General features: G+C 29.7%; 1 protein-coding gene across 1 annotated transcript; it reads left to right on the top strand.

Annotated features, from left to right (window-relative positions):
• Nucleotides 1-6,452: 6,452 nt before the first annotated feature.
• Nucleotides 6,453-10,736, top strand: LOC101507914 (uncharacterized). Its single transcript, XM_004497815.3, has 8 exons — nucleotides 6,453-6,789; nucleotides 7,308-7,403; nucleotides 8,112-8,195; nucleotides 8,568-8,728; nucleotides 9,293-9,410; nucleotides 9,598-9,733; nucleotides 10,066-10,244; nucleotides 10,355-10,736. Exons 1-8 carry the CDS (start codon nucleotides 6,541-6,543, stop codon nucleotides 10,592-10,594), a joined length of 1,263 nt encoding a protein of 420 aa, XP_004497872.1. The 5' UTR covers nucleotides 6,453-6,540; the 3' UTR covers nucleotides 10,595-10,736.
• Nucleotides 10,737-11,229: the final 493 nt, after the last annotated feature.

Below are 11,229 nucleotides of genomic sequence, written 5' to 3'. Positions count from 1 at the left end.
ACCATTCGACCATATCATTGTTTTCCCATTCGGCGCAACCCCATGAATTGAATTGGAGCATTGTGACTCTTGAGCCTTATTACCAGTAGCAGTAAATATTGAAGGTGGGGGATTAGAGGAGATTAAAGTATGTCGTGAGGCAACAAATGCCAATGGTTGTGATTGAGAACGATTAGAAGTCGAGGAAATATTGTCTTGTGGGAAAAAACCCTGGTGCTGGCATCATCACTATAGTTGGTTCACATTGATGCACCTTATTAGGTGGGGGTGGAAGCACTACAACTTGTTGAATAGGAGGGTTGACATGTTGCTCGGTGGGATGCCGCACATGCTGTGAGTTTGGTGTAGTGAAATCGACATCTAGTGGCGATTGATCAACTGTTGCTTGTACCTGCTTGATCTTTTGGAGGCATCTATAAAAAATAAGATGAAGAAAAACAATTAGCACACACAATAGTAAACAAAATTCAAGATGTATAAAATATGATGCATCTGTTCCAAATTTTTAGCCAAATTTAGAAGATATTGGTTTAATTCTTTAGTATTGTTACATAAATATGGGTGATAATGACTTAGTAACTATCGACTCTAACTAAAAGCAACTTTATTTAAAAACCTTTTGGTAATAATGACTCACTAACTATCTACTCTACCAACTGATTATCAACTCTACAATATTAAAGAGTCTGACTCTAAAACTAATATATATATAAAAAAAACAGAATATGAAGAATTATACCAACCATCAACTGCTTGATTAACTCAAGTAGTATCAAAATTCAAAATAAGAGAACATTAATGAGATATTATCTTTCACTTATGATTATACTTACTAAATATTCAAACATCGATTGAAGAATCACCCCCATCTTCATCATCCATATCACTATCATTATCAATTGGAATATTTGGAACTAACTTCACATTGACTTTTTCGTTGCTATGTGTTTCATCATGCAAGCCAACCATTTCTTCATTTTTCAGTTAATTGTTTAACCCATGCATATCATCTTGGTATGGCAGGTCCTGATCAACGTCGTCCACCTCTACACGATCCATAGGCTTTATTTTGATAACTGCAGACCAATGACACTTGTCAATTCCCATTTGTGGATAGGGTACATAATACATTTGTCTAGCTTTTTGTGAAATTATGAAAGGTATCATAGAAATCATATTTCCGATTCATCTTGATATCTACAATATCATATTGTGTTCGAACTTTGGTTCCTCTGTTCCATTTAGGATCAAACCATTGACAACAAAACAAGGCTACCTTATGAGGCAATTTGTAATACTCCAACTTAAAGATATGTTGGATGAATCTGTAGAAATCATCTTCCCCTTCTCTAATAACCCCTTTGACATAAACTCCAATGCTTATGATTTTCTTACCCTAAGACCATGCTTTTGTGTCAATTTTGTACCCATTAATGTAATACTTATGCCAAGTTTTGACCATTGAGTCAAGACCCCAAACTAATGATAACAACTTGGGGCCGGTCACGCCATTTTCTTTATCATTGGCCTATACAAACAAGATATTCACAATAGTTAGGTGAGAAGTTCTAATTTACATACGCACGAAATCATTCTGGGAATTCCCCATGTATATCCACGTATAATGGAATTTTAGTGCAAAAAGACGCTGACAATAATGAGAGAATTGTTATAACATTATTTGGTAATTATGTAGGGTGTGTGTTAATATTTCAATGAAATTAAGTTTTATTTTAATATTTAACATGACATTTTAAAGAATCTAACTTTATATGATATTCTACTTCAATTCTAATTTATAATAATATATTTAAATATGTGAAAAACTAAAGGTTAATATGCTTAAATTACTAAAAATTCAGTATCTAACAAAAATATTAAAATATAATATAACATAATAATTATAGTAGTAATAAAAAATATTATTTATATTTATTTAAATAGGTAAGTCGGATATGCCTAAAAAACTTTTTATGTGACCTGTAGTTTGACTCTTTTTTTTTTTTTAACTAAATAGCTTTTTAAGAAGCATTGGTCTTATCTCTTTAAAAAAAAAGCTTAGGTATGACATGAGCTTGACGTAGACTAGGCTGTAGTCCCCTGTCTTTCAGATTAGCCTATTACCACCCCTAGATGAAACATAAGTAATTAGCATATCTTGTGTATGAATATAAGTCCTCTTCCTGGAAATTATGAAGGAATTTAAATACAAGTACATAGGCAATCATTTAAAAACATTTATATATACATATATTACAAGTACAAAATATTTGTATCTATACGGTACCGCATGATATACATGAGACCAAATATTTAAATATATTTTTACCAAATACTCAAATTAAAGACTCCAAAGAAACTATAACCACCAAATCAAGACAATGATCCTTGTCATGCGATGTTGATCATGTTTCCTTAGCTAGCCAACTACATCAAGAGAAGAAAAGGAAACGCCATCTTCATCTATGAACTCCTCTTTGCAGAATCTAAAATCAAAGACTAAATAAATACAAAACAAAATATAGAGCCACTACTCATGAATATATGTGAATGCAGTCTTGAGCCACCAACGTTTTAAGGACATCCTTCAATACCATGAACGTATAATCTTGTCATTTACCAGATGAATTAGAACACAGTATTTTGGACAATTAAATTTTTTAACTTTGATTCTAAGCTGACAGGTGAGAAAAGATTGTTTAAGTTGAATGAATTGGAAGAAATGAGGCTGATGACATATGAGAATGCAATTATTTACAAGTAGAGAACGAAGACCTATCACGACAAAATTTAGTTAGATGAAAGTTTCAACTGTCAACAAGTGTTACTTTTCAATTCTCGCTCGAAACTATTTCCTGGGAAATTAAAATCAAGTTGGTCTGATTCTTTTGAGATTAAGGAAGTCTCCAATTATGCAGTTGTTGACTTGATATAACTGGATCCTTGAGGTTGTTTAAGGGGAACGATCAAAGACTAAAAGCATACCTTGGAAGGGATGTTCGTAGCAAACATATATTCCTTGTACTCAGCGACCCTTGAGGTCATCAATTCTTAAGTTAATATCTGGTCATGAGGTTCAAATTCGGCATAAGGTTTAAATCCATAATTGAATCCAAATTTATTTTAAATATTCGGTTAAAATAATATGATTATAATTCAACTAATTTATTAATCGGTTGGATATTCACTCATGTTTTATTTTTGGATTTGGATTTTACCCAGTTATTATCCACTCATATTTTATTTTTGGAATTTGAACCAAAACTCCTTTTTTGGAATCCTAATTTCCTTCTCTAAATTGTATTTTACATACAATTTAAATTGAATTAGCAAGATGCTTTCTTTCTCTCATTAAATTTGTTGCTTCTTCTCTGATTTCGACGACAACAACGAGGTAGTCATTCTTAAACTCCAACTTCATTGTTCCATGTATCATTCCTCCCGTAGCACGAGTTGTCAGTAGAAATTTCACAATTTTCATGACCTTAACAAACTTTTATCTTTTCACAACCAAAAACCTATTTCCTAAAAACCATATTTTCTTTTCTTTTTTTTTTTATAAAATAAAGTTCATAACTTAAGTTTTAAAATAATGCATAAAAACATAAGTCATTTTTAATTACTTCATTTTGTACAAATTAGTCTTTTTGTTCATCTTAAGTTGTTTCTTTCTGTTTTCCTTTTGACATCTTATATAAGTTTAACCATTTTTTTCCTTTCATATTTATATAAATGTTATATAGATATTATATTTTGTCAATATTTCACCTTGTTGTAAAACATTTATTGATTTCTCATATTTTTTGTCTTTTATTTTATCTGAGGATGAATGTCAAATTTGAAGAATGTTGTTGGTTGTGGTGTAATACGGTGTATAAATTGTAATTTACATATATTCATGATTTGTTTAAGGTAATAAAAAGAAAATATGCTCAAGCTTGCTTATAGTTTTGTCATCATAGTTTCATAATGTATTAAATTCTTAAATTTAACAAGTTATATCAAGTTTTTCATATACAATGTCAAATTTTCAAATTAATTAAAAAGTACACAAATCAATTAAAAAATAATCGAATTTTAACTGATTTTGAGAAGAAAAAAATAATTTTAAAGTTGAATTTTTCAAAATCAGTTGTCTAATCAAAAATCGATTATTTACTTATTTCCAACCAGTTTTAAACTAAAAAATGAATTTAATTATAAATTTTAAACTATATAATAGTTTTTAAATGAAAATGGTTTGCCATGCCGTAGTTTTAATCCCTCCTACTCCTGCTGTAAATCTTGTGGCCGTATCTTCTAAAGATCTTAACAACAAGGGGCATCTTCCATGGTCTAGACCATTTGTTCCACTGTTCTTCGAATCATTCTTAGTAAAACTCTCATTCATCTCTTGATTTGAATCATTCTTTTGTGGCCACGTCTTGCTAATATTCGCAACTTCGTCATCGAAGATATTCAAGAGTTTTTCTATGTAAGACAAAGGAGGAGTCACTTTGGACCGATCGGGTTTATCATTGTTCCCATGTTGTGTATTGCGTCGAAGGTTATCTTCTTCTTCAGTAGAGACACCATGATCACACGCTTCTTCATTGCTGGTCTTAGTGGTGAGTTAACCATATATAACACTTTACAAAAAAATAATTTAGTGTAAAAGAAATAATTTAATTTATAAGCGTCAACCATCTAAAATCCTTTTACACTTTTATCTAATAAAAATAATAGATTTTAACATATTAGTTTAGACATTTGTTACAACTTTTTTATGAAAAAAATCATTCTTTTAAATAAATAAAAAATTACTTTTAGGAGTTTTCATCTATTTTTGTTATAGATTTTTTTTAATGATAATATCAAAAAATATCTTAAAACTGTTTAAATATGAAATTGATTTAAGTAGTTTCTCTCAAATATTATTTTTTATAATTGATTAAAAAAATGATTTTCAATACAGTTAACAAAAACAAAATAGATTTCCCTTTTTTTTTAAATTTCTAAAAATTAATCTTTAGATGGGTTCATTTATTACAGTTTCTAAATTTTTTTTATAGTATTATATCATTTTGTTATAACTTTTTTAAAAAAGAGTGTTAAAATTAATTCGTTAAATATAATATTAACTTAAATAACTTATCATAAAATATCCTTTTAAGTATATCCCTATTTACTATCGTATATTTTTTTGTTATGAAATTTTAAAATCTATCCAAAATGAAAAGCTATTTTAAATTCTTTTTTTTTTTAAATTAAAAATGTTATTGTTATCATTTTTTTACAAGATAATTTTTATTATATTAAAATCTAATAATGATTATTGAAGTTATTAAATTTTAAAATTACTTTTTTGAACTAAATTACAAATAAATTCAAAACAATTTATATTATTTTTAAATAAATCATCATAAAAATTATTTTTTAAATATAAAAGTTAAAATATTTTTAAAAAGTCTAACTTATTCAACACTATTTATTTTTTATTATAATCTCTAAAGGATCTCAACCACCATATCGAATCCTAAATTAGGCGTCAACAAAATAACACGCAAAAAAAATAAAATAAAATAAATAAATGATGCTTCCCGTATAACAAATGCCAAATTTATTATATTTAAAAAAATATGTCACCAGCTGGTGTTGGAACTCTTTTTCTTTTTGTTAAACTGCATTGTAAGTTATTTTTATATTTTATAAGGTTTTATTTATTCTGATCCCATAAGTTATAATTGTTAAACAGTTTAATATTAAGTTATTTTTATTTTAATTTTCATACTTAAGTTATAAATATTAAAACCCTTGATTATTTTTATAATTTTATTGATCTTTTTAGTCCATTTATTCGGTTTTTACATTAAAATTGAGTCAACTTTTAAATTCTAATTTGTCGTTTAATTTAACTAAATTTCATGAATGGTAGATTTATTAAGGATAAGATGAAATAAAGACAAAACCAAATTACTTTTAAGATGAATCGCCATCGTCAAATAATAATCCTCAAATATTCTTTTTCAATGAAAATAAAACACATAAATTAACTCATAACAAATCATCTATAGTTATCAAATCATAATCAATCACCAATGATTATCACTTGTCAATCCAAAAGTAGTGATTCATATTATTGTTTTATAAATTTTGAATTATTAATTTAATAACTTAATTGATAATTTTTTTAGACCGAGTGAATCAATAATAACATAAAATAATCTTTAAAGTAATTTAGAACGGAATAGATAATTTGAGAGTAATCAAACCAAAAACGAGTTTACGTGGTGAAATAGATACCGTACACCTCAAAATATTTAACTTTTAAATCAAAATAATCAAATATTTAAGGATTAATACATATAAAAATAGTTAAAAAGACTAAAATGTGTAATATTTGTAAATTAAAGGATGAAAATAAAACCAACTAAATTTAAGAAATCAAAGCGTATTGTAGTTTTATTTATTTATTGGAATTTGGAAGTTGGAACTAGGTGAAGTAAATAGAGGCAGCAAACTGAACGAGTGTTTGTGGTGTAAAAGATAAACTTCGTTGCCATGGCCGGTCGCTGCTGCTCTTTCTTCTCTCCCTCTTCTTCTGACGTTGCTACCCTTTCACACTCTTCTCTCACACCGTCACTCTCACTTTCAACTACAACAAAATTAAGAACAACAAGAAGAAGCTTCCTATGTCTAAAGAGGAGAAATGGGTCTTTGAAGCCTCTCGTTTGTGCCCTCAACAATCCATTGCAATACCGGAAGCTCGGTGATTCTGACCTTAACATCAGTGAAATTACTCTTGGTACTGTAAGTCCCTTTGAATTACATAGCTAGATAGTCACCACTCACCACAGCTCTAACATCCACAGAATTATTATTATTATTATTATTGGAATGTCCGTCCATCTTTTATTTTTAATTGTTGGATATATATCTTATAATGTTTAATTGTATAATGCTTTTTTTTTTTTAATAATTTAATTGCATAATGTTTTAATTTATTTCACTTGCTTCAATTTCATAATATCTATGTTATGTATACATGAAGTGATAGTTTAGTGTAAGAGTCTTAAAAGACAAGTAGTGTTAATTTAATAATGGTTTTCCATTCCTCCAATTTTCTTTAAATAATAATATCTATGTTATTTGAAAAAAATTGTGTTATTAAGGACAAATTTGTACAAAAAAATGTCCTACCAAAATTGATAGCTACTTTTAGAGTTTCATTTATAATATGGCATATATTATTGTTTTATTATTATGATGATGATGATGATGATTTTAGTGTTGTGGCATGTTGTTGATTGATTAGTGGATTGTTTTAGATGACATTTGGGGAGCAAAACACAGAGAAAGAAGCTCATGCCATACTCAACTATGCATTTGAGCATGGCATTAATGCTCTGGATACTGCTGAGGCTGTAAGTTCTTCAACGCTTAATCTGCATTTGCTTCATTCTATTTTATTTTCCACTTGTACAACAACTCTTGTTGAAATTGAAGTATTTGGATGACATTTTTATAAAAAAAATAAAGGCAAGATCATTAGATGTAATGATTATTTTATTTGAAGTCCATCAAGTTTATTAGTTTGTTTCAGCTGTGATATTTAATATTATGCAAGTTTCACTTTTTGGATGAATAAGAACTCAGTCAACTCATAAAACACACAACACAACACAATACATGTGATTTTCGATTATTGTTGTAGCTCCCATTTACTTTGAGGAAATGTTTCCTATTTTCATTTTCTAAAGTTTGTGTTAATTTTACTTGATAATTAGGAGGTTAAGAGACTTTTGAAGTGAAGAATTATCTACATTTCTAGATACAATGAAAATGTCAAAAAACTATTTTTATTATTTATGAAAATGCATCTTTATTAACTAGCATTTCAACTTCTCTCCATGTAAAATTACACATGTATCATTGATAATGATGGAAATGCAACTACAAATACATACTCAATTTTTTGAATTTTGGAACCTATGTGCTCTATTTTAATCCTTTTTCCTTACTGGTTTATTTTCTTTACCTAATTATGTTCTTGCAATCTACTTTACTTTTTCTAATCCAAGGTACTTTACTTTATGTTTCTGATCAAATTTCTTTTGTTTTGCACTTTGCAGTATCCAATTCCAATGAAGAAAGAGACACAAGGAAGCACTGATCTCTATATCGGTAGCTGGCTGAAATCTCAATCTCGTGACAAGGTATTAGTTGTTCAGTTCACAACTCACTCTATTTTTTTTTTATGTACTTTTAAGACAGAGACAGTTAAAATTAAAAGCATATGACTCAATTACTTCCAATCACATGTGAAATAATGTCATTAAGATTAGACAATTTTTCAAATAGCAGCTGTCATTTTCTTCAGCCTATGGTACTTCCAATATGTTGTTTTTTTAATTTGAGTGGAATTAATGATTAATATGATTTAATTTGTCACATTTTTCTACATATAACAATCTAACCCTGAAGCTAGATTGAGATTTGGCTTTCAGTTATTTTGGAAGATTTTTTACTGAAATCATGCTTTGTTGAGCTTACAGTTTGAAACTATTTTTTTCCCTCTTTGTGGATAGATTATTTTAGCAACAAAAGTATGCGGTTATTCTGAGAGATCGAGTTACTTACGCGACAACGCAAACATTTTGCGGGTTGATGCTGCAAATATCAAAGAAAGTGTGGAGAAAAGCCTTAATCGCCTTGGGACTGATTATATTGATCTGTTGCAAATTCACTGGTGAGTTTACAGATTGTAAGCATTGATATGATGCTTATTAATTACTTGATTTTCCATTTTCATTCAAAATGGACAATTCTTCCTTATCTTTTTTCTTATCAGTTCAGTGCATTGGATTGATGATGATACATTAGTAGGGAGTATGTACACATTTACATGAATTTATGTCATATAGATCGGGTTTTCACTGCTAGTAGTTACTTCTAAAATTGTTCCAGTTAAACTAACCAAGGTTAAATATGAACAGATGTAAGGTGAGACCATAAGATTGAAAAAACATTTGATAAACAACCAATTATATGAATCTCTGGTATATATAATTAAGGGTAATAACTGTATTACAGTAATATTTACTATAATGTAAAACATAACTTTATCCAGAAAATTACTACAAGTTGGTACGACGAAGACATGCTATTTCGACAATAATTTTCATTATATACTATTTACCTGATGTAGTCAGACAAGTTCCAAATTGTTTCCTAGTGTCCTTCTTGAACAAGAAACCTAAACTACTTTTTGAATTTTTAATTTCTGAATATATGATTTTCTGCTTCATTATAGGCCAGATCGCTACGTTCCATTGTTTGGCGATTATTCCTATGATTCTTCCAAATGGAGGCCTAGTGTGCCGTTTATTGAACAGTTGCAAGCTTTTCAAGAACTTATCAATGAAGGAAAGGTGACTGATTCCTAATATGCTTCATCTTTTCTACATTCCGAAACTAGTTTGATAATTGGTTTTTGTTTTCACATAGAGAAGCGGATCACTTATTTGTATAATTCTATATTATGATCTTAATATAATGTTCATTCTATTGTACATGTTTATGACATTCATTTTCTTTGAATTTTTGCATGTATATCAGGTACGTTACATAGGCGTTTCAAATGAGACTTCATACGGAGTGATGGAGTTTGTCCATACAGCTAAAGTCGAGGGACTTCCAAAGATTGTCAGTATCCAAAACAGCTATAGCTTGCTTGTGCGAAGTCGTTTTGAAGGTAAGTACAACTCTCATATCAATGACATCTCATTCATTTATCGGAAAAAAACCACATAGCACCTTAAGTTTAAAAAGTAATACATATTGATCCTTAGAGAGTCGAAAATAAAATTAGTCACATGATTTGAGTGTGACAAATTTCTGTTAATGTTTGACGGAAAGTTACACTGAAAGAACCAAATCACATACTTTCAAAAGTTTAAAGAATTTGTTGCACAATTTTATAGATCCAAGTGTACCATGACCCTAATAAGTTAGAGTGTGGAAAGTGGACTTTTCCCTTTTTGCAAGCTTCTTTTCAAGTTCTTTGTTGGTTAAATGTTTTTTCAGTTGATCTTGTGGAAGTTTGCCATCCAAAGAATTGCAACATTGGCTTGCTGGCCTATTCACCACTTGGAGGTGGAGCACTCACAGGAAAATATATAGATACAAATTCAGAAGCTGCAAAAAGTGGAAGATTGAACCTCTTCCCTGGTTACATGGAAAGATATAACAAATCGATTGCACGGGTACACGGAAATTCTAGTTCTTGTATTTAGAGTTTAAACTTTACTCTGAACTGTGGTAACAATATAAGCAATTAACAATTTCCCTTTGTTTTTTCATGTTTGGATTTCAGGAAGCAACTATTAAGTATCTTGAGTTGGCCAAGAAACATGGTTTAACACCTGTTCAGCTTGCGCTTGGATTTGCGAGAGATCGTCCGTTCATGACGAGTTCGATTATTGGTGCAACTTCTGTGAACCAACTAAAAGAAGACATTGATGCTTTTACAACAACTGAACGGCCTTTACCAGCAGAAGTCATGGCAGACATTGAAGCTATCTTCAAGAGATACAAAGATCCCACCATTCTTTAAAGACTGTAACACCTTTTATTTTTTGGAATTATTTAATCACTTCCATTGACTTAATCTGTTCCCCATACATATTGAAACTAGGGTGTATAAAACTGACTACATTACTTATTAAAAAATAGTTCAAATAACTTTGTACACTGTATTTTCTATTGAGATAATGATGCAATTGTTCAAAATGATGGTCACAAGACAACCATCTAATCGATTTATTAAAAAAAAGACTCTCAGAGGTTGGAACTTCTGATGAGCAATGGATAGGTTCAGAAGTTTGCTGTTGCTCAAGAATATCAGCAATAACAAGTGTTGGGTCTTCTGGAATGGCCACTACTTTTGATGGCTTCTTCGGGTGGCTCAACTTTTGTTGACGTAACAGGTGTCTTGGCTCCAAAAGATGGCAAAACTGATCCCAAGTTCGGTTGGCCTCGGCCAGATCTTTGCCTCCACTTGACAAGTCCTTTTCCAAACCTGCTTTTTCTACTAACTTGTTTTCAAACAGGGAGGGGCTCCTATATAGGTCAATGCGTTTGCAAGAAAAGATGTTGATTTGAGCGGTTAGTTGACTGGATTGAAGGGATGACATCTATGTATCCTTAAAGATCTTCTGCAACTTCTAAGCAAGGGATGTCATCTTTTCT

Source organism: Cicer arietinum, chromosome 4 (assembly GCF_000331145.2).
Source record: "Cicer arietinum cultivar CDC Frontier isolate Library 1 chromosome 4, Cicar.CDCFrontier_v2.0, whole genome shotgun sequence".
NCBI classification, from domain to species: Eukaryota; Viridiplantae; Streptophyta; class Magnoliopsida; order Fabales; family Fabaceae; genus Cicer; species Cicer arietinum.
This window is presented reverse-complemented; position numbering and strand designations above follow the sequence as displayed.

Bases quoted from the DNA above. Each gene is read 5' to 3' on its own strand.
- LOC101507914 (XM_004497815.3), top strand. From the start codon at position 6,541: ATGGCCGGTCGCTGCTGCTCTTTCTTCTCTCCCTCTTCTTCTGACGTT. The intron at 9,411-9,597 runs GTGACTGATTCC...CATGTATATCAG, and splicing joins AACTTATCAATGAAGGAAAG to GTACGTTACATAGGCGTTTC. The intron at 9,734-10,065 runs GTAAGTACAACT...ATGTTTTTTCAG, and splicing joins TGTGCGAAGTCGTTTTGAAG to TTGATCTTGTGGAAGTTTGC.